Below are 26118 nucleotides of genomic sequence, written 5' to 3'. Positions count from 1 at the left end.
AAAGAAGAAGCCAGCACCAGCAGGAGATGAAGATGAACGGATTAATCCTGTGGACAGAGAGCCATTGATGTAGTCCTCCATGGACTTTCTTTCAGGAGCAGACAACGAATAGAGACGACCCCTTGGAGGAGCTGTTCCAGGAAGGAGGTCGATGGCACAGTCGTACGGTCGGTGAGGGGGCAGAGATGTGGCTCTTGCTTTGTTAAACACCTCTCTGAGACCATGGTAGCATTCTGGGACATTGGAGAGGTCAGGAGCGGAGTTAGTAGGTACTGGCCGAGGGGGTAGTGCGGCAGCAAGCAGGCAGGTTCGGTGGCAGTCCTCTCCCCACTCCCTGATCACCCCGGTCACCCAGTCGAGCTGAGGGTTGTGCCGGCGGAGCCATGGGTAACCCAGGATGAGGGGTTGGCCTGGAGAGGGGAGCAGGTGAAACTGGATAGTTTCTTGATGGTTTCCGGACAGACCCATCGAGACCGGGGCCGTGACATGAGTGACCGATCCGAGTAAGTGTCCGTCCAGTGCCCGGGCAGGAATAGGAGGTGTCAAACGGAGGTTCTCCAGTCCCAGTTGGCGTGCCAGCTTGATGTCCATTATGTTGGCTTCGGCGCCAGAATCCACCAGAGCAGCCAGGGTGTGAGTTGAGTCAGAGAGGCGGAGGTGAACTTGCAGCAGGGGTTTGCGGTCGGAGGACTGGATGGTCATTGAACTCAACCGGACTCCCCCTATGCCCGGTGAGCTTCGGCCCTTTAAAGGGCAGGTTACCACACGATGTCCATCACCTCCACAATAGAGGCAGAGGTTTGAGGTGAAGCGGCGCTGGCGCTCTGCAGGAGTGAGAGAGGCTCGCCCAATCTCCATAGGCTCAGACTGATCAAGCTGACCTGGGTGAGTGGCAGTAGATGACAGGAGCCCAGTCGGATCTCTCCGAATGCCGGTAGTAGGTGGACCTTGGCGCCCCCTCTCACGACGACGGGTCTGTATCCTTCTGTCGATCCTGACAGTCAGTGCGATGGCTTCATCAAGAGTGGAAGGCAGTTCATGGGAGACCAACTCGTCCTTGATATAGTCAGCCAAACTATGGAAAAACGCGTCCACCAACGATGGTGTGTTCCAAGAACTTCGTCTAGCCAGGGTTCGGAAGTCGATGGAATGGTCTGCGACTGTACGTCTGCCTTGCCGAATACTGAACAGTTCACGAGACGCCTCTGCGGTGGGTGAATCCAGGTCAAACACCTTCAGCATCTCCTCAGCAAACAGGTCGAAGGTTGCACATGCGGGGGTTTGACGTTCGAACTCTGCTGTTCCCCAGAGTCGAGCTCGGCCCGTCAGGTGAGTGATGGCATACCCAACTTTAGCCCCCTCCGTGGCGAAGGTCCTTGGCTGCAAGGAGAACTGAAGTCGGCAGCTAGTCAGGAATGGCCGGACCTGGGTTGAATCGCCGTTGAACCGCTCGGGGTTTCCAATCTTGGGTTCCGGAGCAGCGGCTGCAATGACCGGGGCAGGTAACTCGGGGGCAGGGCTGGTGGGCAGACTGGCTGGGGTAAGGTTGGTGAGGAGTTGAAAGATCATGGCGAGTTGTTGTTGCTGCTGCTGGAACTGCTGCTCATGCTCATCGGTTTCCATGTCGGGGAAAGTGTGCGCTGAGTCCATAATGGTCAGATCGTACTGTCACGATTCAGACAGACGACCAGAGGACCACAATTGCGACACACCAGAAAGTTTATTAAACTTAAGGGAAAAGGGAAGTAGGGAGTGAATGAAGGCTCCAGGGGTAACAGGGGTCCCGTCCAATGTGCTGGGTCTGTGCCCCCCCCAGTGGCAGCGATGCGTCCTATGAAGCCGGTGGTGGGTGGTCCAGAAGTCCTGGGGGGGGGAGACACAGACACAACAGGGCGGAATGAAACAAGGCAGCAGTACAGTTCAAGGGGAATCCAAAATACGTAGTAGCAAGGCAGAAGGCTGGTCAGAGTTACCGGGATCGAAGAGTAGTCAGGAGTCGTAATGGCAGAAAGCAGGTCTGGTTTTCCTGGGGCAGAAGAGTATCCAAGAATCAGGCAGGTCCGGGGTCACAAAACAAGGGTGAGCCAGAAGCGCGAGCAAACAGGTTCCGGGTGTGAGCTTTGCAGACGATCTGACAAAGGAGAGCTGAAAGACAGGACTTTAAATACTGGGAGAGGTTAGTGGGTAATGCAGCGCAGCTGGCAGAGTAATTAGAGCCGAGCAGAGCAGGGACAGGTGGAGCTAGTTAGGCTGAGTAGAGAGAGAGTGGTGAGCAGAGTGGAAGATAGTGGAAACAAATACGGTGGTAACCCGGTGGAGTGAGAGGGCTCATGACATTCTCACCAAGTTCGTTATTTTCGTCCAAAAAATTAGGATGAAATAAAGAAATACGAGCACATGTCTTCTTTATGATGCATTCACACCAACTGCGAAATCCAGCCATTCCTGCACACCATTTTTATTTTATTTTTTATCTGTATTGTTGTCTATCACTTGTTTTCTTTGGTGCTAATAAATAAAACAAAAAATAATAAAACTAAAATATCGTCCTGCTGCAATCTGTCAATTATTTATTCAGAACTGGATTGACTTTTGTGTCTTTTCACATGCAAATATAGACGGGTTGGTTGATTAGCAACAAAACCACTGCGTGCACAACTATGGAGCAAAACAGACGGTTGGCTTAGATTGTTGACAATATGTGAACTATATTTAATCTCCAAATGTTTATTGAAAACATAAATACATTTGCACAATGAGCACTTGTCTCTCAAATAGATCGTTACAGTTGTTGGTTAGCTAGCTAGCGAATTTTAGCCATATAAGCATTAACATGAAATCAGTCAAAACACCTCACAACAAGACATGGTGTCAAGAACAAGATAAAACTAGCTGAAATGAGCCACCTACGATTCCCCACATGGCAGACCTTGTCATTTTCGCTAGCTATCTGACTGTTCAGAATCATAACAAAGCACGGCTTCCGGCCACAAATCATTTGCGTGCACTTGTCTGCCAACCGTCTATAAGCTGTTGACCAATATAAATTGCTATCTGGGACACTGACACTGACAGGTCTGTGGGTTTCGTTGTGTGAATGAATTAATCAATACATTTCTCTGCCTGCTTTTTACATTAGCAATGCATCAGCGCAGCAATGTATAAATTTAGCCAATGTGATCACATCACACCCGAGCTACACGTCGATCTCGCCATTCAAACTTCCCTGCCAGTTCATTGCCAACGCTGTAGCCTATTTTATAGCCATTTAGCAAGCAAGAGGATTGATCTATGCTTCTCTCCTCGAATAGGCCTAGGCCTATTAGGTTTTAAAAATGGCTTGAAATAAGTTTAAAACTATATTGCTGTTCATTGTCAATATACAGTGGGGAAAAAAAGTATTTAGTCAGCCACCAATTGTGCAAGTTCTCCCACTTAAAAAGATGAGAGAGGCCTGTAATTTTCATCATAGGTACACGTCAACTATGACAGACAAAATGAGGAAAAAAAATCCAGAAAATCACATTGTAGGATTTTTAATGAATTTATTTGCATATTATGGTGGAAAATAAGTATTTGGTCAATAACAAAAGTTTCTCAATACTTTGTTATATACCCTTTGTTGGCAATGACACAGGTCAAACGTTTTCTGTAAGTCTTCACAAGGTTTTCACACACTGTTGCTGGTATTTTGGCCCATTCCTCCATGCAGATCTCCTCTAGAGCAGTGATGTTTTGGGGCTGTCGCTGGGCAACACGGACTTTCAACTCCCTCCAAAGATTTTCTATGGGGTTGAGATCTGGAGACTGGCTAGGCCACTCCAGGACCTTGAAATGCTTCTTACGAAGCCACTCCTTCGTTGCCCGGGCGGTGTGTTTGGGATCATTGTCATGCTGAAAGACCCAGCCACGTTTCATCTTCAATGCCCTTGCTGATGGAAGGAGGTTTTCACTCAAAATCTCACGATACATGGCCCCATTCATTCTTTCCTTTACACGGATCAGTCGTCCTGGTCCCTTTGCAGAAAAACAGCACCAAAGCATGATGTTTCCACCCCCATGCTTCACAGTAGGTATGGTGTTCTTTGGATGCAACTCAGCATTCTATGTCCTCCAAACACGACGAGTTGAGTTTTTACCAAAAAGTTCTATTTTGGTTTCATCTGACCATATGACATTCTCCCAATCCTCTTCTGGATGTACTCTAGCAAACTTCAGACGGGCCTGGACATGTACTGGCTTAAGCAGGGGGACACGTCTGGCATTGCAGGATTTGAGTCCCTGGCGGCGTAGTGTGTTACTGATGGTAGGCTTTGTTACTTTGGTCCCAGCTCTCTGCAGGTCATTCACTAGGTCCCCCCGTGTGGTTCTGGGATTTTTGCTCACCGTTCTTGTGATCATTTTGACCCCACGGGGTGAGATTTTGCGTGGAGCCCCAGATCGAGGGAGATTATCAGTGGTCTTGTATGTCTTCCATTTCCTAATATTTGCTCCCACAGTTGATTTCTTCAAACCAAGCTGCTTACCTATTGCAGATTCTGTCTTCCCAGCCTGGTGCAGGTCTACAATTTTGTTCCTGGTGTCCTTTGACAGCTCTTTGGTCTTGGCCATAGTGGAGTTTGGAGTGTGACTGTTTGAGGTTGTGGACAGGTGTCTTTTATACTGATAACAAGTTCAAACAGGTGCCATTAATACAGGTAACGACTGGAGGACAGAGGAGCCTCTTAAAGAAGAAGTTACAGGTCTGTGAAAGCCAGAAATCTTGCTTGTTTGTAGGTGACCAAATACTTATTTTCCACCATAATTTGCAAATAAATTCATTAAAGATCCTACAATGTGATCTTCTGGATTTTTTTTTCTCATTTTGTCTGTCATAGTTGACGTGTACCTATGATGAAAATTACAGGCCTCTCTCATCTTTTTAAGTGGGAGAACTTGCACAATTGGTGGCTGACTAAATACTTTTTTCCCCCACTGTATAGGCTACTCATTCAAGCGCTAGAGAGGGGGGGAAGAGATAGTCGAGTTGCCAGCGGAGATGCGTGAATTGCGCATGAACGGAATAGTAAAGAAGGCAGAGAGATTAAATTAATTAAATGCTTACTTACAGGCCTTTCCCAACAATGCAGAGAGAAAGAAAATTGAGAAATAATAGAAACGTAATAACACGTAATAATAAAAGTAATAATAAATACACAATGAGTAATGATAACGTGGCTATATATACAGGGTACCAGTACCGAGTCGATGTGCAGGGGTATGATAATATATTAATGAATCATTCGTATAGCCTATATATAGGCTATATACAGTTGATGTTGGAAGTTTACATACACTTAGGTTGGAGTCATTAAAACTCGTCTTTCAACCTCTCCACAAATTTCTTGTTAACAAACTATAGTTTTGGCAAGTCGGTTAGGACATCTACTTTGTGCATGACACAAGTAATTTTTCCAACAATTGTTTACAGACAGATTATTTCACTTATAATTCACTGTATCACAATTCCAGTGGGTCAGAAGTTTACATACACTAAATTGACTGTACCTTTAAACAGCATGGAAAATTCCAGAAAATGATGTCATGGCTTTAGAAGCTTCTGTTAGGCTAATTGACATCATTTGAGTCAATTGGAGGTGTAACTGTGGATGTATTTCAAGGCCTACCTTCAAACTCAGTGCCTCTTTGCTTGACATCATGGGAAAATCTAATGAAGACCTCAGAAAAAATATTGTAGACCTCCACAAGTCTGGTTCATCCTTGGGAGCAATTTCCAAATGCCTGAAGGTACCACGTTCATCTGTACAAACAATAGTACGCAAGTATAAACACCATGAGACCACGCAGCCGTCATACCACTCAGGAAGGACACGCTTTCTGTCTCCTAGAGATGAACGTACTTTGGTGCGAAAAGTGCAAATCAATCCCAGAACAACAGCAAAGGACCTTGTGAAGATGCTGGAGGAAATAGGTACAAAAGTATCTATATCCACAGTAAAACGAGTCCTATATCGACATAACCTGAAAGGCCGCTCAGCAGGGAAGAAGCCACTGCTCCTAAACTGCCATAAAAAAGCCAGACTACGGTTTACAACTGCACATGGGGACAAAGATTGTACTTTTTGGAGAAATGTCCTCTGGTCTGATGAAACAAAAATATAACTGTTTGGCCATAATGACCATCGTTATGTTTGGAGGAAAAAGGGGATATCTTGCAAGCCGAAGAACACCATCCCAACCGTGAAGCACAGAGGTGGCAGCATCATGCTGTGGGGGTGCTTTGCTGCAGGAGGGACTGGTGCACTTCACAAAATAGATGGCATCATGAGGAATGAAAATTATGTGGATATATTGAAGCAACATCTGAAGATATCAGTCAGGAAGTTAAAGCTTGGTTGCAAATGGGTCTTCCAAATGGACAATGACCCCAAGCATCCTTCCAAAGTTGTGGCAAAATGGCTTAAGGACAACAAAGTCAAGGTATTGGAGTGGCCATCACAAAGCCCTGACCTCAGTCCTATAGAAAATGTGTGGGCAGAACTGAAAAAGCGTGTGCGAGGAAGGAGGCCTACAAACCTGACTCAGTTACACCAGCTCTGTCAGGAGGAATTGGCCAAAATTCACCCAACTTATTGTGGGAAGCTTGTGGAAGGCTACCCAAAATATTTGACCCAAGTTAAACAATTTAAAGACAATGCTACCAAATACTAATTGAGTGTATGTAAACTTCTGACCCACTGGGAATGTGATGAAAGAAATAAAAGCTGAAATAAATCATTCTCTCTACAATTTTTCAGACATTTCACATTCTTAAAATAAAGTGGTGATCCTAACTGACCTAAGACAGGGAATTTTTTACTAGGATGAAATGTCAGGAATTGTGAAAAACTGAGTTTAAATGTATTTGTAAACTTCCAAATTCAACTGTAGCATAGGCCTGCTAAAGTGAATCTAGGCATTCACCTTTGCTATAAGCAACCCTAAAAGAGAAAATCAATAAATGGTTGCACAGATTTAGATAAAGCCCTCAAATTAAAATGAAGTGTCAACATAACCACCCATTGCTTCACTAAAACGGCTGATCATTAGACTATGGACAGGTTGCATGCATGTGTTTCTATTTTCTAACAGTTGTCAATTTCCTGTTAATATAGCCTATATCACATCTGTCTCTATATCTCCCCGTTAAAACGTTCCTCATCAATTTGAATGATAGGCTTCATTGATTGAGAATTATTCTGTAATGTAGACTCGTTTTTGATATCCAACAGAAATTATTTGAAGTTAATGGAGAAATGTGATTTGCTTGTCTGAGCGAGATGCGCTGCAGGAGGCTTTGATTGATGGGTCATTCTAGGTGGGTGGGTATGCGTGTAGCCTATGAGTTCGCTAATTCTCTTTGTCCATTCAGAAAGTTTCCTAAAATAGGCCTACCCTGTCTGGACTTCATCACTTTAATCAGATAGAAAGAAAACTGTAGGCAGCAAGCGTCATGATGGTCAGCATTCTGTATGTGTGAGGAATGATGACAGGTGCCAGTTTTGTGTTTCCTGTCTTATTAAATGTTATTAAATGTTATTAAATGTCCCACTGAATGAAACGTAGCCAATAATATACTATTGACTCATGATTCATCCTATAGATGAATACCCTTTCCTAATATTTTCAGTAGCATATTGTTTTTCCAGTAGTGTATTATTTTTCTCATTACTGCATCCTCTCTAGCCACTATGAACAGCATACCACTGTTGTGTCGTCGGCCTGGTCGGGTAAGCTTGGCGTCGGGTAAGCTTGGCTTTACACATAGCTTGGGCTTTGTCGAGTAAGGCTTAAGCTATGTATTTAGATTGTAGTTAGGTATTGTAGGTAGTTATTGTGGGTTGTTGTATGTAATTATTGTAGGTTAGTATTGTATTCGGCTGTGCCCAGCGTAGCCCAGCGTAGCCCAGCGTAGCACGAAGCTAGCTAGCTAACCCACCACCGGGACTAGCTGGCGAGTAGTGAGAGTGCCTGTAATAACGCCAGCTGGCTGCCTACAATCATTACATACAATAATTGCCTACCATTCAGCTGTTTCCTAACCTCATTGTCTGAACCGTTAACGTTAGGTAGCAAGTGGCTACTTGTGCTTGAAATATTAGCTAGCTTGTTGCTACCTGGATAGCTACTAGTAAACAATAGCTGGAACGACCGTGTGAACAGACGCAAACTGGCTGAGTCAATTCAGTGGCTAGCTTTGCACTTGGCTAGCTAACAGTAGCTGCTAGGGGTAAGTCATAACCTACATTTGTGTTTTGTTTTTTACATATTAATAGCCCAAGTCGTTCAAGGAAATTTGGGACATGGGTGACTAGTTAACGTTAGTTTGGCTCTCTCTGTGTGTTCGTGCCGTGAAAGGAGGGGTTCTTCTTTGTCTGAGAGCAATGGCTAGCTAGTTTGCTAACTATTCTAGCTAACTAACTGGCTGAATAAGTTGACGACGGACTCGCTCAAGCTGTCGGGACTAACCCACAACGTTAGACACGAACGATCTGCTTGCGTGTTGATACACTGGTGGTTTGTTGTGGCAGAGTATTGGCGCTGGGCCGTGTTGCTGGAGTCCGGCATGCTAGCTGGCTGTGGCGTCATATGACTTGATGCCCGGACGGTTTTCACGGAATAGTGCTGCACCTAGTTAGCTAGCTGAATAAACTGAGTTAGTCTGTTCATGGAGACATTGAACCGCTGTAGTTTACAACAATTATCGTTTCTGAGGTGGAAGCTGGGAGAGTTATATTTGGGAGTTGTGCTGAGGGAGGCCCCGCTCTCTCCTTTCCCAGATGTTTAGTTCATTTCATTCCGATCTCCTCTGCATTATTGTAGCCATTTGCTGCAGCCTGTCAACTATGCCTCTGCCTATCCCTGTTCTCTCCTCTCCGCACAGGCTACACAAACGCCTCACACCGCGTGGCTGCTGCCTCTCTAACCTGGTGGTCCCTGCACGCACCACCCACCTGGAGTTCCAGGTCTCAGGCAGCCTCTGGAACTGCCGTTCTGCTGCCAACAAGGCAGACTTCATCCCAGCCTATGCTACCCTCCAGTCCCTCGATTTCTTGGCGCTGACGGAAACATGGATTACCACTGAAAACACTGCTACTCCTACTGCTCTCTCCTCGTCTGACCATGTGTTCTCGCATACCCCGAGAGCATCTGGTCAGCGGGGTGGTGGCACGGGAGTCCTCATCTCTCCCAAGTGGACATTCTAAATTTTTCCCCTAACCCATCTGTCTATCTCCTCATTTGAATTCCATGCTGTCACAGTCACTAGCCCATTTAAGCTTAATATCCTTGTCATCTATCGCCCTCCAGGTTCCCTTGGAGAGTTCATCAATGAGCTTGACGCCTTGATAAGTTCCTTTCCTGAGGATGGCTCACCCCTCACAGTTCTGGGGGATTTCAACCTCCCTACGTCTACATTTGACTCATTTCTCTCTGCCTCCTTCTTTCCACTCCTCTCCTCTTTTGACCTCACCCTCTCACCGTCCCCCCCTACTCACAAGGCAGGCAATACGCTTGACCTCATCTTTACTAGATGCTGTTCTTCTACTAATCTCACTGCAACTCCCCTCCATGTCTCCGACCACTACTTTGTATCCTTTTCTCTTTCGCTCTCCTCCAACACTACTCACTCTGCCCCTACACAGATGGTAATGCGCCGTCGCAACCTTTGCTCTCTCTCTCCCGCTACTCTCTCCTCTTCCATCCTATCATCTCTTCCCTCTGCTCAATCCTTCTACCTTCAATCTCCTGATTCTGCCTCCTCAACCCTCCTCTCCTCCCTTTCTGCATCCTTTGACTCTCTATGTCCCCTATCCTCCCGGCCGGCTCGGTCCTCCCCTCCAGCTCCGTGGCTTGATGACTCATTGCGAGCTCACAGAACAGAGCTCCGGGCAGCTGAGCGGAAATGGAAGAAAACTAGACTCCCTGCGGACCTGGCATCTTTTCACTCCCTCCTCTCTACATTTTCTTCATCTGTTTCTGCTGCTAAGGCCACTTTCTACCACGCTAAATTCCAAGCATCTGCCTCTAACCCTAGGAAGCTCTTTGCCACATTCTCCTCCCTGCTGAATCCTCCCCCCTGACCCCCCCCCCCCCCCCCCTCCCTCTCTGTGGATGACTTCATCAACCACTTTGAAAAGAAGGTTGACGACATCCGATCCTCGTTTGTTAAGTCAAATGACACTGCTGGTCCTGCTCACACTGCCCTACCCTATGCTTTGACTTCTTTCTCCCCTCTCTCTCCAGATAAAATCTTGCGACTTGTGACTGCAGGCCGCCCAACAACCTGCCCGCTTGACCCTATCCCCTCCTCTCTTCTCCAGACCATCTCCGGTGACCATCTCCCCTACCTCACCTCGCTGATCAACTCATCCTTGACCGCTGGCTATGTCCCTTCGGTCGTCAAGAGAGCGAGAGTTGCACCCCTTCTCAAAAAACCAACACTTGATCCCTCTGATGTCACCAACTACAGACCAGTATCCCTTCTTTCTTTTCTCTCCAAAACTATTGAGCGTGCCGTCTTTAGCCAACTCTCTTGCTATCTCTCTCAGAATGACCTTCTTGATCCAAACCAGTCAGGTTTCAAGACTGGTCATTCAACTGAGACTGCTCTTCTCTGTGTCACGGAGGCTCTCCGCACTGCTAAAGCTAACTCTCTCTCCTCTGCTCTTGTCCTTCTAGACCTGTCTGCTGCCTTTGATACTGTGAACCATCAGATCCTCCTCTCCACCCTCTCCGAGTTGGGCATCTCCGGCGCGGCTCACTCTTGGATTGCGTCCTACCTGACCGGTCGCTCCTACCAAGTGGCGTGGCGAGAAGCTGTCTCCGCACCACGTGCTCTCACCACTGGTGTCCCCCAGGGCTCAGTTGTAGGCCCTCTCCTATTCTCGCTATACACCAAGTCACTTGGCTCTGTCATATCCTCACATGGCCTCTCCTATCATTGCTACGCTGACGACACACAACTAATATTCTCCTTTCCCCCTTCTGATAACCAGGTGGCGAATCGCATCTCTGCATGTCTGGCAGACATATCAGTAAGGATGACGGATCATCACCTCAAGCTGAACCTTGGCAAGACGGAGCTGCTCTTCCTCCCGGGGAAGGACTGCCTGTTCCATGATCTCGCCATCACGGTTGACAACTCCGTTGTGTCCTCCTCCCAGAGTGCGAAGAGCCTTGGCGTGACCCTGGACAACACCCTGTCGTTCTCCGCTAACATCAAGGCGGTGACCCGATCCTGTAGGTTCATGCTCTACAACATTCGGAGAGTACGACCCTGCCTTACACAGGAAGCGGTACAGGTCCTAATCCAGGCACTTGTCATCTCCCGTCTGGATTACTGCAACTCGCTGTTGGCTGGGCTCCCTGCCTGTGCCATTAAACACCTACAACTCATCCAGAATGCCGCAGCCCGTCTGGTGTTCAACCTTCCCAAGTTCTCTCACGTCACCCCCCTCCTCCGCACACTCCACTGGCTTCCAGTTGAAGCTCGCATCTGTTACAAGACCATGGTGCTTGCCTATGGAGCTGAGGGGAACGGCACCTCCGTACCTTCAGGCTCTGATCAGTCCCTACACCCAAATGAGGGCATTGCGTTCATCCACCTCTGGCCTGCTGGCTCCCCTTCCTCTGCGGAAGCATAGTTCCCGCTCAGCCCAGTCAAAACTGTTCGCTGCTCTGGCACCCCAATGGTGGAACAAGCTCCCTCACGACGCCAGGACAGCGGAGTCACTCACCACCTTCCGGAGATATTTGAAACCCCACCTCTTTAAGGAATACCTGGGATAGGATAAAGTAATCCTTCTACCCCTCCCTTACCCCACCCCCCCCCAATTTTTTTTTTTTATTAATAATAATAATTTTAAAAAAGAATTTTAAAAAAAGATTTAAAAAAAAAAAAAAATTGTAAAGTGGTTATCCCACTGGCTATAAGGTGAATGCACCAATTTGTAAGTCGCTCTGGATAAGAGCGTCTGCTAAATGACGTAAATGTAAATGTATATTGCCAATGAGAATGACCGTGCAGCGTTGGTGAAATTATACGAATTGTTTGGAAAAGTGGAAGGAAAAATGCATCAGACTTTGTGTGAATGGTTTAGTGCGTCAAAATCAGAATCTGTATCAGAATCTGTATTTTTTGTGAATTCGGATGATAAGATCGCAATGCAGTTGGTTAGAAAATACCTTAAGGCATAGAAAACATCCCACCACAAGCTAACTCCGATTTGGCTTTGTCATAACTGAGAAAAACAAAGCATCGGAGAGACTGGAAATAAATAAATAAAAACACATCAGAGAGTTATCTACATGAATAGTGCACTAAAAGGTCCTTACTTGTCCTTGGCTTCCTTGAACTTCATGTGTCCACTGGGTTTGTCCCACTTGGCCCTCTCTGTATCCCCACTGTCCCCTTTGTCCTTGAGCTTGTCAGAGTCCACGTCATCGTCCCGGTCACTCTTCTTTAGGAGCTGAGGCAAGCCCAAAACACACTTACTGCCCAACAACTACTAACAGTTATTAGCAAAACACAGTCACTAACTATCTATTCTCTCGTCAAAGCCTTAAAGGGCTTATAAATTAATTATATTTGATTCTTGAAGAATAACTTAAAAATGTCTCATGAGCTTAATTCAACGCTCGTACCCAATCAGAACCCAAAATATATTTTTGTTTTACTCCAATGTTTGTAAACAAAGTAAATGTACACAAACACTATAGCCTCAAAACATGGTTAAAACTCAAATTTTGGTCAGTCCTTGCAAAATTCTCTTTGAATTTGAGAGTGATTGTTTTTTACCGAAACAGGGGCTGGGAGGGTGATTTGTTATTGTTTTTACTGCTGATTGCCGCTTTAACTCTGGGTCCCGAGATTACTATCTAACTAATACTTAAGACTAACAAAATCCAGCACACAAAGGGCTTCCTAAAAGCTTGAATTTAGTGAATGTGCATATACCACTCAAAATGTTTTTGGATTTGAACTTTGTTTCAAAAGAACCAGTGACCACCTTGATCTTGATCTCCTTCTCCGACAGTTTCTTCACTTTATCTGCCTCCTTGCGCTTGCGTCTCTCCTCCTCCCTCCGCTTCCTTTTGTCCTCCTCCCTCTGGCGTTTCTTCTCCATCTCCCTGCGTCGACGCTCCTCTCTCTTTTCCTCTCTTATCCTCTGCAGAAAAATGGCATCTCATTGTGAGAGTTGATCTACAGTGGTTCCTAAATTCAAAGTTTCAAGTTTAGGCTGCAGAGCATTGAGGTAGATTGTGGTATAGTGCGGTACACTATCTCCCCCACCACAAGGGGGAGCTAGAACACTGATTATGCTTTTGGGTTCGGTGTAAAGCATTGGTACCCAGGCGCTAACGTGTCTCTCTTCTCACTGAATGAACGACGTGAATTGATGAATGGGTAATAGAAACCAGATAGAAACTGATAATTGCCTCTTGAATTCACAATTTAATTTTAATAAACTGAATGATGAGGATGAAGAAGAAGAGGGTGATTGCATTTAGAACAATAGTGTAAGAATTGCTCTTCCTCTGTCCCGCGTACACACCCAGAAAAATACACCTATTTTTTTTCTTCTACTTCGTCAGAAGAAGCTGAAACTGGACCGTAGCCTATTACTTACTATAACTGTTGTTACACAGTAATGTTTTTATTGTAAGACAAACAAAAATGTTCTGTTATATTCCATTATGTTCTTAGAATATATGTGCTGACTGAATATACGCGAGTGATGTCTCCTAAATGAATAAGTTGATGGCGCAGCCATATAGCCTCGGCTACTAAGCCCGGATCAATAAAACTCAAAACGTGCTATTCGGTTATATTGAAATACATTGTCATAGCATCCTGTTTTTTATGACCATCCTAAACGAAAGCATCATATGAAGCACACAGCGCAGAGTTGTTCTTTGTTGATATGAAGAAGAAACGGAATGACAGAGAGTCCAGCGAGGACAAACCGACAGGCTGTATGGGCCTCATTTATGCACATTGTGGATACGGAGGGGGGGAAAAGGTTTCACATTTTGTTTTATTTATACAATTTACTAGTGGAATGTTACCGAATAGATAACAACAATATAAAAGAAGCATCTGGTGGCATTGGTAAAGAGTCAGGCGGAGAATGTTGTGAAAGCGCACTGTAAGTACGCTACAAAGCTGTGGGTCAGGTGTAAACCGTTTGGCAGCCGTACCTATTCATTCAATAAATTGGAATACAAAAGAAGCCATCCACCCTTGATGGTCTATCAGCAGGACAATAGACTCTTGACGCCGAGTTGATTTATATTTTTAGGGACTTGAGATCAAGAAGAGAGGGTAGGAGGAGCGAGCGCTGTGTGCTTATCACAGTGCGTGTATCAAACATGTGAACAATCTTTTTTTGACCATTTGGAACAGTGTAAACAATACAACAAATACACTAATAACTTACAAACAATGTTTTATCTGTTCTAAGATTAAAAACAGTCGCATGCATTCGTGAATGCAATTCCTTTGGTCGACATGTTGCGGTTTATTTATTGTTTACTTATTCAAGGCTCCCTTTGTTATTTGGGTTTTATAAATAAATCTACAGCATGTGTCAAACTCATTTCACGGAGGGCTGAGTGTCTGCGGGTTTTCACTCCTCCCTTGTACTTGATTAAGGTCACTAATTAGTTAAAAAAATCCCCTCACCTGGTTGTCTTGGTCTTAATTGAAAGGGAAAACCAAAAACACACTAGGCTCTCCATGGAGTGAGTTTGACACCCCTGATCTACAGTATTTGTTCATCAACATCTTTGTGTTTTCGTTAATAAAAGAATGATAAAAAAGTATGTTTTAAAAATGCAGATGTTTAGTTCAACTACATTTTAACACCATTTTAGTTGCACTTCCCCCCAGCTCCACAACCATGGGTAAAACCTTGCTGAGATGATCAATGTATTTGTTGCATTGTCAGTTTCTCGAGGTAAAACGTCTTCTCGAGCCAAAACTCTTGTAGGCTTGGTAGAATTATGGATGAATGTTTTTAGTTGATACAAAAAAAAACGGTTAGATATACTGTAGGCCTATCCAGCTGTAGGTGACACTTTATTTAATTTAATTTAATTTAATATGCCATTTAGCAGACGCTTTTATCCAAAGCGACTTATCCTTTGGAACCACACAATTACCAGGTGAAGAGTAGGCTGTTTGCCTGCCTCCAAGGCGAGTGTGGCCTCTTTGAAGCGATAGAGGAAATCAACAACATCCCCAAGCACTCTTTCACAATAGCTGTCCTTCGGTTATGTTTTGCGCTGGGAACTGTCCCACTCCGTGGTGAATAGCACCCTCTCCACAAGCACCCACTCTTTGTTTATGTAATGGGCTGTAAGGGACAAGTATCCTTTTTTTTCCGAAAATCATCAGTCCACATGTCGAGTGTAATTGCGCCATCACCCTAGTTCTCTCTCAACTCCAGGACCACCCGCCAACTGATTTTTGGGCTGTTGAGACTGTTCTTCTTTATTTATATTCATGGTAATTCACTAGGAAGCTGTATTCTGGCAAGACTCTACAGTGCGAGAGCAGAGGGACTCTGGGACAACAATAGAAATAAGCATCTGGTGGCATCTTGATTTACAGAATTTCCCTCATTTAGACAACAAATGTGCAAAAGTATACCAATTAGCGGGAGAGATAGGGGCATCTTCTTGTCGCGCAGTGCTGAAGTTTATAATGGCTGTCAGCCAAAACCCATACAGTGCTGTGAATTGGAGAACGGGCTACAACTAAAATAATCGTAAATAAAGGCCAAGATATAATATCAATGGAATGAGAATAGAACGAGTCACATTTGAATTGAAACGCACAGATTTCGGCCTTTAACCGTCTGAATATGTCATACAATATTCTGCCCATATTGGGACTCGGCTTGATCTTCTTCCTTTTTTCTTCCTATAGGTTTACAATGAAATATATAATTCCATTTTAATCATGAAGTGTATTCACAAATTGCATGGCATGGTGATCTCGAAAGGAGCATTAACGGCAAGCACCATAAAATGCTGCATGTCCACTATATAGGCCATTTACTGCGATGTGGCCTCCGCAGGAGTCAGAGCAAACATACTTTTTTGCACATAGCAGAGCAGCACAGACCTGTTGTGAAGGAAGCTTTGGTGTTTGGTATTTATTAGGATCCCCAATTAGCCGCTGCAAAAGCATCAGCTACTCTTCCTGAGGTCCACATGAAACATGACATAATACATAGTCCAGAACATTAATAGTTGTCAAGGAAGTGAGATTGTGTTTATACCGGACCTCCCGCCCTCACCTACCGATCATGTCAATGCGGAGCTATACTGAGCCCTCTGCAATGTTACAACATTTGAGAGGTGCATGGCGATGTGGTACTGAGCTCGATTTGGCCTCTGTATGCCTTCGGATCAAGTATAAATTGGCTTTAATGCACCTTACAATACCATGGCATACCACACTCTACCGTGGTATGACGCAACTTTTAATCGAGGAACCACTGTATATCTGGATAAGAGTCCACAAAGGTCAACTATAAATTCATTATTTTTCACTGTTACATTGCTCTTACCTGCTTCTCAAGTTTCTTATTCTTGATGTACTCCAGAAGAGGTGTTGTTCTTTTGGCTGAAATTAAATCACATATAATGCAAAGTCAGATTGATTGAATGCCTGACTTATTGGTTGACTGATTGATCCTAGTACCTATGAGTTCCCTTGTCTTGGCCTCGATCTCTCCCAGCAGGGTTTCAGGGTTGGCCATGGACTTCTCCTCGTCACAGGAGTAGTTCTCCAGAAACCGACGGTACTCTGGGTCTGCGAGGGGGAGAAGGATTAGGGTGAGTCAAGAAGAGGGAGGAGGTCCATCAGTCACAAGGGTGTAGTGGTAAAGAAAAAGGTGGGTCAAAATATACGGTTAAAGCTTCAGATGACAGGCGGTAACGTTATCCTAAATGTAAACTCTTATGCTAAATACGCTAATTTGCTGTAATAGGTGCGTATCTCTATTCACAAAATAGAAAGGTTTGTTACTGGCATTTGTGAGCGTTCATCCCTTCACTACATCCCAGATTTGTATATTTTATATTTGTGATATTCAGCAGATGCTGAATAATTGCATAAAGTACAATGAGGGGGCTGAAAACCCATATACTATATATGTAAAGGGAAGCATGGGTTCCAGTCTGTGTTTGTCAGTGCCAACGTGTTTTGACAACAATCAGGCATCCACGCTGTATGTCTGGATAGTTTCTGAAGAGACGAGTCCAGCACCTACCTTCTTCAATGCTTCCAGCTTTGGCATCTTTCTTTTTGAGTTTCTTCTTGGAGACTTTCTGAAAGGGTGCAAACTCTACCACAGCTGGGTACTCCTGGCCTGAGCAAATATTGACATGGAGACAGATCATCATTAGACAACACCTGACGCAATGATCAAACCATTACCATGGCACCTGGGGAAGTGAAAGGAGAATCCTCTTGTCTCGTGAGAGATTAGAACGCACACACACACACACACACTGAGACATCATTGCCTTGTCGGCTATGTGTTTTAATGCATTATATATCCAGCAACACTATACGTCTACCCACTATTTACAGTGCCTTCGGAAAGTATTCAGACCCCTTGACTTTTTCCACATTTTGTTAGGTTACAGCCTTATGCTAAAAAAATTTTTTTAAAATTATAATAATCAATCTACACACGATACCCCATAATGACAAAGCAAAAACAAGTTTTTTTTTGCTAATTCATAAAAATGAAGAAAAAAAAATGAAATATTACATTTACATAAGTATTCAGACCCTTTACTCAGTACTTTGTTGAAGCACCTTTGGCAGTGATTACAGCCTTGAGTCTTCTTGGGTATGACGCTACAAGCTTGGCAAACCTGTATTTGGGGTGTTTCTCCCATTCTTCTCTGCAGATCCTCTCAAGCTCTGTCAGGTTGGCTGGGGAGCGTTGCTGCACAGCTATTTTCAGGTCTCTCCAGAGATGTTAGATCGGGTTCAAGTCCGGGCATTGGCTGGGCCACTCAAGGCCATTCAGATACTTGTCCCAAAGCCACTCCTGCGTTGTCTTGGCTGTGTGCTTAGGTTCGTTGTCCTGTTGGAAGGTGAACCTTCGCCCCAGTCTGAGGTTCTGAGCGCTCTGGAGCAGGTTTTCATCAAGGATCTCTCTGTACTTTGCTCCGTTCATCTTGCTTCGATCCTGACTAGTCTCCCAGTCCCTGCCGCTGAAAAACATCCCCACAGCATGATGCTGCCACCACCATGCTTCACCGTAGGGATGGTGCCAGGTTTCCTCCAGACGTGACGCTTGGCATTCAGGCCAAAGACTTCAATCTTGGTTTCATCAGACCAGAGAATCTTGTTTCTCATGGTCTGAGAGTCTTTAGGTGACTTTTGGAAAACTCCAAGCGGGCTGTCATGTGCCTTTTACTGAGGAGTGGCTTCTGTCTGGCCATTCTACCATAAACGCCTGATTGGTGGAGTGCTGCAGAGATGGCTGTCCTTCTGGAAGGTTCTCCCATCTTCACAGAGGAACTCTAGAGCTCTAGATACTTATGTACATAAGGTATTTCTGTTTTTTGTTTGAAATAAATTAGCAAGAAATTCTAGAAACCTGTTTTCACTTTGTCATTATGGGGTATTGTGTGTAGATTGTGGAGGATTGTTATTTCTTTAATCCATTTTAGAATAAGGCTGTAACGTAACAAAATGTGGAAAAGGTCAAGGGGTCTGAATTCTTTCCAAAGGCACTGTACTTTTACTCACAGCACTATGTGCTCAAAAACATTGTGTAAACACTAACTACTAAGCATTAACACATTGGTAATAGGAAATATTTAGGAGAGGTTTCCCGGACACAGATTATGCCTAGTCCTGCACTAAAAAGCTAGATCGATGGAGAATCTCCATCAAAAATACATTTTAGTCCAGGACTAGGCATAATCTGTGTCCAGGAAACCTCCCCATCATGTTTTGAATTATAAATCTACATAAAAATTCTACCTTTGTTATCAATGAAAACATAGCCATCAAAGCGGTCTCTGAAGAGCAGGATGTCCTCTGGGTTTTTGAAGTTGATGTAAGCTCTGGAGAACAAGTGTGGGTAGAGGCTGCATGGAATTAACAGGTTGTTTTAGAAAGCCATTCCATCAGCGCAGCCTATCTAAAATGTGGGGTTAAAAGGGGGTGACGCCACAGGTATGATGATTACATATTCTCTGATACACCCTGCTTTTAGGTGGTAACCTAATGATTATATTGCTGTGCTAGTGTCTTAGCTTTGTTTTGGCAAGATTATTTAGAATTCATCCACTCAGACTGAATCGTCCTTAACAGCAAAGATGGTATGGACTTTACTAACCAAGGTTAGGTGAAGCCAATTGTTTGATAACTGTGGGGAATGTCAATATCATGATGTTGGCATCACACAATGCAGAATGAATTTGAGAAAAACACTGATCTGTGGAGGCACCCTGTCCCAACACATGGAGTCATTGCATTAAGTAGCTTACTAAATATTCACCTTTGATCAGCAGGGAAGAACTCGAAGTAGTCATAGGATGGAAGAGGACTGAGCTGTTCTTCCAGCTGGTCCTTGGACAGGTTGGGTGGAAGTCGCCTTATTACTACCTGGAACCGAGAAGGACATACACAAATACAAAATAGTGGGTTGAAATTACACCAGAATTGGGAAGACACCAAAGACATTCATGGTCACGTTTAATAGTTGGATGGAATTTACTCTTTAGCATTGAATCCGTGCTGTGCGTCTCGGTTGTTTGATTACATAATGACGATGTTTTCATATCTAGTTATAGACAACTACCATTGCCTTGACAGGTAGACCTAAATAGTCGATAATACACAAGAGTGCGCTTGTTTCCAGGCGGGTATTTATGTTCATTGAATTGAGCAATGTGCTGTAGGCTATCTTCGCGGCACAGGTGCACAGCCAATACCTTCGCCGCTTTATCAACATAGCGTAGCATAAGCTGCAGTAGCTTTAAATGCATATGATCGTACAGCAAACAGACATATTACTGAGTTCAAACAAAGGCCTACGATATCAGATACACTACATATACAAAAATATGTGGACGCCTCTTCAAATGACTGGAATCTGCTATTTCAGCCACACTCGTTGCTGACATGTGTATAAAATCCAGCACACGGCCATGCAATCTTCATAGACAAACATTGGCAGTATTATGGCCTTACTAAAGAGCTCAGTGGCTTTCAACATGGCACTGTCATAGGATGCCACCTTTCCATCATCAAACTGCTGCCCTGCTAGAGCTGCCCCAGTCAACTGTAAGTGCTGTTATTGTGAAGGAAACGTCTAGGAGCAACAACAGCTCAAGAGCGAAGTGGTAGGCCACACAAGCTCACAGAACGGGACCACCGAGTGCTGAAGCTCGTAGTGCGTAGAAATCGTCTGTCCTCGGTTGCAACACTCACTACCGAGTTCCAAACTGCATCTGGAAGCAACGTCAGCTCAAGAACTGTTCGTCGGGAGCTTCATGAAATGGGTTTCCATGGTCGAGCAGCCTCAAACAAGCCTAAAATCACCATGCGCAATGCCAAGCGTCGGCTGGAGTTGTGTAAAGCTCGCCGCCATTGGACTCTAGAGCAGTGGAAATGCGTTCTATGGGGTGATGAATCACGTTTCACCATCTGGCAGTCCGATGGACGAATTTGGGTTTGGCAGATACCAGGAGAACGCTACCTGCCCGAACGCATAGTGCCAACTGTAAAGTTTGGTGGAGGAGGAATAATGGTCTGGGGCTGTTTTTCATGGTTGGGCTAGGCCCCTTAGTTCCAGTAACATTCTAGACGATTATGTGCTTCCAACTTTGTGGCAACAGTTTGGGGAAGGCCCTTTCCTGTTTCAGCATGACAATGCCCCCGTGCACAAAGCCAGGTCCATACAGAAATGGTGTGTCGAGATCGTTGTGGAAGAACTTGACTGGCCTGCACAGAGCCCTGACCTCAACCCCATCAAACACCATTGGGATGAATTGGTACGCCGACTGCGAGCCAGGCCTAATCGCCCAACATCAGTGCCCGACCTCACTAATGCTCTTGTGGCTGAATGGAAGCAAGTCCCCCGGCAGCAATGTTCCAAGTGAAAAGCCTTCCCAGAAGAGTGGAGGCTGTTATAGCAGCAAAGGGGGGACCAACTCAATATTAATGACTTTGGAATGAGCTGTTCAACGAGCAGGTGTCCACATACTTTTGGTCATGTAATGTATGTTGTTCTTGACATATACTGCATGCGCCTAATGCAGATCCTTACAAAATGTGGGAGGTGCACGGCGATGCAGTACAGAGAGCTCAATTTGGCCTCTGTGTGCCTTCTGGAGGCTCCGTAAATGCGTCACACCCTCCATAAGGAGCCTCAGACAACATTTTCGGATCAAGAATACATTGACTCTAAGCATACGGCTCGCGTTCGCTGTCTGTGGTGCTGATTATGTTGCCACGTCCATATCTGCGGCCGACTGCAATACCAAACACGCCATCACAGCGCTCTGCCTACCTTAGTAAATACCTCCTTCTTCTCTTCTTTCTGCTTTGAGTTGACAGAGACGGCGTCCTGTTCCCTCGGAATGTCTCTAAGTTGAATCTCGACGACACTTTTCTCCCTGCCTCCGGGCATTTGGTCCTTTTCAGACCGCATCTTTCTCCATCTCTATCCCTCTCCTGTGGAAGTGACAATGTCCCCTCGCGAGAGTTCTAAGCCAAGTACCGCGAGTCTTCTTCAGCAGAGGCGCTGTCTGCAAGAGCTGGTTGCTGTGTTGTTTATGCCGTGCGCTCTTCTAATTTTTTGAGAAAATACCTATTCAAAAATACGTTATTAATATACAATAAGTGCGACTTCAGTAGTTTATTGTTTTATTCATTTATCATTCAGATGTTAAAAACAGTCTTTAAAATTCAAATGTTATTTGTCACATGCACAAAATAAAACAGGTATACAACCTTACAGTGAAATGCTTACTTACAAACCCTTAACCAACAATGCAGTTTTAAGAAAGAATACCTAAAAAAAAGGAATAAAGCTAACAAATAATTAAAGAGCAGCAGTAAAATAACAATAGTGAGGCTATATACAGGGGGTACCGGTACCTAGTCAATGTGCGGGGGCACAGGTTAGTTGAGGTTATTGAGGTCATATGTACATGTAGGTAGAGTTATTAAAGTGATAATAAACAGAGAGTAGCAACAGCGTAAAAGAGGGGGAGGGGGGTGGGATGTAATGCAAATAGTCTGGGTAGCCATTTGATTAGATGTACAGGAGTCTTATGGCTTGGGGGTAGAAGCTATTTAGAAGCCTCTTGGACCTCGACTTGGCGCTCCGGTACAGTTTGCCATGCGGTAGCAGAGAGAACAGTCTACGACTAGGGTGACTTGAGTCTTTGACCATTTTTAGGGCCTTCCTCTGACACCGCCTGGTATAGAGGTCCTGGATAGCAGGAAGCTTGGCCCCAGTGATGTATTGGGCCGTATGCACTACCCTCTGTAGTGCCTTGTGGTCGGAGGCCGAGCAGTTGCCATACCAGGCAGTGATGCAACCGGCGCATCCTGACTGGTTGTATCACTGCCTGGTATGGCAACTGCTCGGTCTGAGCTGCGAATAGGCCTATATTATGTTGGTAGGCTGGTCGCTGGTGTGCGGGATGTGTGAGGAAGTAGGTCTACTGCATCTGAATAAGATGTTTTAAGAAATATTGTGTTCTTTCCCGGGAGATTCTTGGCAATAAACGATAACATCAGTGACATTCATAAGGGAAATCAACATTCCCAAAACTTGAAATTCTTAAGAAAGTAAAACAAGTATTTTGATTCCTCATAGACCTCAGTGCGTCGACCGTGTGTATGTTTTGCAGGCAGAGTCCTACAGTTATGCCTCGATCAGACCGACAGTGACATTGGATTTCCGTACTCCAGAAGTAGTCTACATTCATTTCCAATGGAGCGCTGTGTTTGCCTTGCAGCATTGCATTGCAGGGGCAGTTGCAGTGCGTTCTGTGTTCTGTGTGGTGCATACGTTGGATTTATCCAATGTATGCATCAAATTGTATGTGTAGACTTGACATAAATAGTGGATGTTTAACTTTTGTTGCACACATATCCACAAAAAAATGTACATAATGAAAATGTTTGTTACTCAGCAAAAAGTTCCTCAGCATTGATGCAATAACGCTGTCTGTATGATCAAGGCGTTACGTCTCATCACACCTACATCTCATTGCGTTTTGGTACACCAGAAGTACATTTATTTTCAATGGAATGTTTGCCTTGCAGCGTTGCTTTGCAGAGACAGTTGCAGTGTGTTGGATTTATTAAACTTATGCCTCGATCACACCGATAGTGTAAGGTTCTGTACTTATTTTGTGTTCTGGAACGTAGCCCTGTTTCTTTGTGTTCTTGAACGTAGCCCGAGTGGCGCAGTGGTCTAAGGCACTGCATCGCAGTGCTAGCTGTGCCACTAGAGATCCTGGTTCAAATCCAGGCTCTGTGGTAGCCGGCCGCGACCGGGAGACCCATGGGGCGGCGCACAATTGGCCCAGCGTCGTCCAGGGTAGGGGAGGGAATGGCCGGCAGGGATGTAGCTCAGTTGGTAGAGCATGGCGTTTGCAACGCCAGGGTTGTGGGTTTGATTCCCACGGGGGGCCAGTATGAAAAATAAAAAAAAATTATGTATGCACTCACTAACTGTAAGTCGCTCTGGATAAGAGCGTCTGCTAAATGACAAAAAAAAAAAAAAAAAAAAGTAGCCCTGTCTTTCATTTTTGTTCATTGATTTCACCTGTGTTAGTTACTCACCTGGTCTCATCAGCTCCTTATTTAGTTCAGTTCTTTCTGTTTGTGCCTTGTGAGGTATTGTTCGTTTTGACTCTACTAAGCCTTTTCCTAGCTCGTTTGTGAGAACCAGGTATAGCCTTCAGTCCTAGTTTTGATTCACCTGACTGTGACAACCATTCTTGCCTTCTGCGAAGGCGAAATAAACACCTGCCGCGCCCTGCGTGTGAATCTACACCTTTTTCTCCCTGAGTATTCATTACAGATAGTGTCATTGCGCAAAATGGTACGCAGCATCATCTGGATATGTGTGCAACAAAAGTTCAACATTCACCTTCTGCTACCATTTCTGTCAAGCCGTCTACGCATACAGTCAATCTACGCATACAGTTTGACGCATACGTTCGATAAATCCAATGTATGCCCCACGCAGAACGCACCGCAACTGCCTCTGCAACGCAATGCTGCAAGACAAACATTCCATTGGAAATGAATGTACTTCTGGTGTACCAAAATGCAATGACGCTATCGGTGTGATCGAGGCGTTATGCATCAAATTGTATGTGACAGAAATGGTAGTAGAAGGTGAATGTTGATGATGCTGCGTACCATTTTGCGCAATGACGCTGTAGGTTTGTACAAGGTGTAAAGAGCATCCCACTGGGCAAAAACTGGTTGAATCCATGTTGTTTTCACATAATTTCAACCAGAAAATTCAATGTGATGACGTTGAATCAATGTGGAAAACTGGATTTGCTGATATTCATCAACGTAAGGAAATGTAGTATTTTTTTCACCCAACTTTTAACCAATGGACATGGTGATTTTTGTTGTTGTTGAATTCACGTTAGTTGACAACTCAACCAAATGTAAATCAAAGCTAGACATTGAGCTCACGTCGGTGCCCAGTGGGACATCTGTCTCAGCAGACTGTCCCCCGTCTGTCACCCCTAGTCGCATGTGGGAGTCTCATCACCGTCTGAGTCGCTGTCTCTGTCGCTGCAGCTGGGCTATTTATCCAATGTTATCATGATTTGTTATGAGATATATTATAGTTTAGTAATCTACAATGACCTGGTGGTGTAAAAGTCTAATAATTACATTATCTTCCACATTCCTACATAGATACCTTGCAACTGGAGATTGCTTCAAGACGAATGCCTACAGTAACTATGTAGGGCACTGCACCGTTGGGTGCATCATCACAAGTGTGACCACGGCCATCTGGGACTGCCTCGTGGGGGAATTCATGCCTGTCTCAACCAAGGATGACTGGAGGCCCATCTCTACTGGCTTTGAAAAACAGTGGAACTTTCCTAATTGTCTGGGATCAGTGGGTGGCAAGCATGTGTCCTGCAAGCTACCCCAAACTCTGGCTCCCTGTTCCACAACTACAAAGGGACATTCTCCATTGTCCTCTTGGTGGTTGTGGATGCCAATTACCTCTTCCGGGTAGTGGATGTTGGCAGCTACGGCAGGACGAGCGACGGAGGCACTCTGGCCAACTCTGCCTTTGGTTAGGTCCTCAGAGATCGCACCCGGGACCTCCCTGAAGACAGACTGATTCCTGGAGCAGAGCACCAGGGACCTCAGCCCCATGTGTTCGTCAGAGACGAGGCCTTTCCTCTCCGGAGAAACATCATGCAGCCTTTCCCTGGAGCGAACATCCCCTGGAGGAACAGGGTCTTCAACTACCGACCTCTCCCGAGCCAGGCTGACCATCGAGTGCACCAGATGTACCGGCGAGTCATCGGGGTCCACCCTGCTAACGCAGAGGGGTGTGTGAAGGCTACCTGTGTCCTGAATAACTTCATGAGAATGGACACGAGGACCAGGAGGGGACCTGCAGCTCGCCGCCGTGTGCCAGAGGAGAGATCTGCAGGATGTTGCATGGATGGGGGCCAACAACACAGCACGGAAGGCAATCCGTGTGCGGGAGGCCTTCACCGCCTACTTCTCCGAGCTTGTTCCCCGGCAACACCTTGTGCCATAGACTACACTATGCAAAACCAAAGGCTCTTTTTTTAAGAGCCACCCACATTGCAATAAAAATAGTATTCTTCCTTTTATATCAACTGCAGTTACTCAATTCCCAGTTTCTCTCCCTTTTCATTTCTAGTTCTCAGATGATGGTAGGTAAGGGTGAGGTATAAAAAAAACAAAATGGCTCTTTTAAGTCACCCATATTGTAAAATTGTTGAACACTTAGACAACCTACAAACCACATCTACACATTCAGGCCAACTTGGAGCCCA

General features: G+C 45.0%; 1 protein-coding gene across 1 annotated transcript in view; it reads right to left on the bottom strand.

Moving 5' to 3' along the window:
• The window catches only part of LOC311143251 (regulator of nonsense transcripts 3A-like), a gene marked incomplete at both ends in the record, with an annotated part of 29599 nt that extends 7862 nt beyond the window's left edge, over window positions 1-21737 (bottom strand). Inside the window, 8 exons of the mRNA XM_084179065.1 lie at window positions 12376-12509; window positions 13050-13208; window positions 16620-16675; window positions 16754-16864; window positions 17325-17423; window positions 19061-19167; window positions 19581-19687; window positions 21597-21737. Of these exons, the coding sequence (XP_084035191.1) occupies window positions 12376-12509; window positions 13050-13208; window positions 16620-16675; window positions 16754-16864; window positions 17325-17423; window positions 19061-19167; window positions 19581-19687; window positions 21597-21737 (914 nt within the window). The remainder of the gene's footprint in view (window positions 1-12375; window positions 12510-13049; window positions 13209-16619; window positions 16676-16753; window positions 16865-17324; window positions 17424-19060; window positions 19168-19580; window positions 19688-21596) is intronic.
• Between the last annotated feature and the right edge of the window lie 4381 nt (window positions 21738-26118).

The sequence above is a fragment of the Coregonus lavaretus genome, assembly GCF_964263955.1.
Source record: "Coregonus lavaretus genome assembly, chromosome: 16".
Taxonomy (NCBI): domain Eukaryota; kingdom Metazoa; phylum Chordata; class Actinopteri; order Salmoniformes; family Salmonidae; genus Coregonus; species Coregonus lavaretus.
The sequence above is the reverse complement of the archived record's forward strand: the minus strand, read 5'-3'. Positions and strand labels throughout refer to the sequence as shown.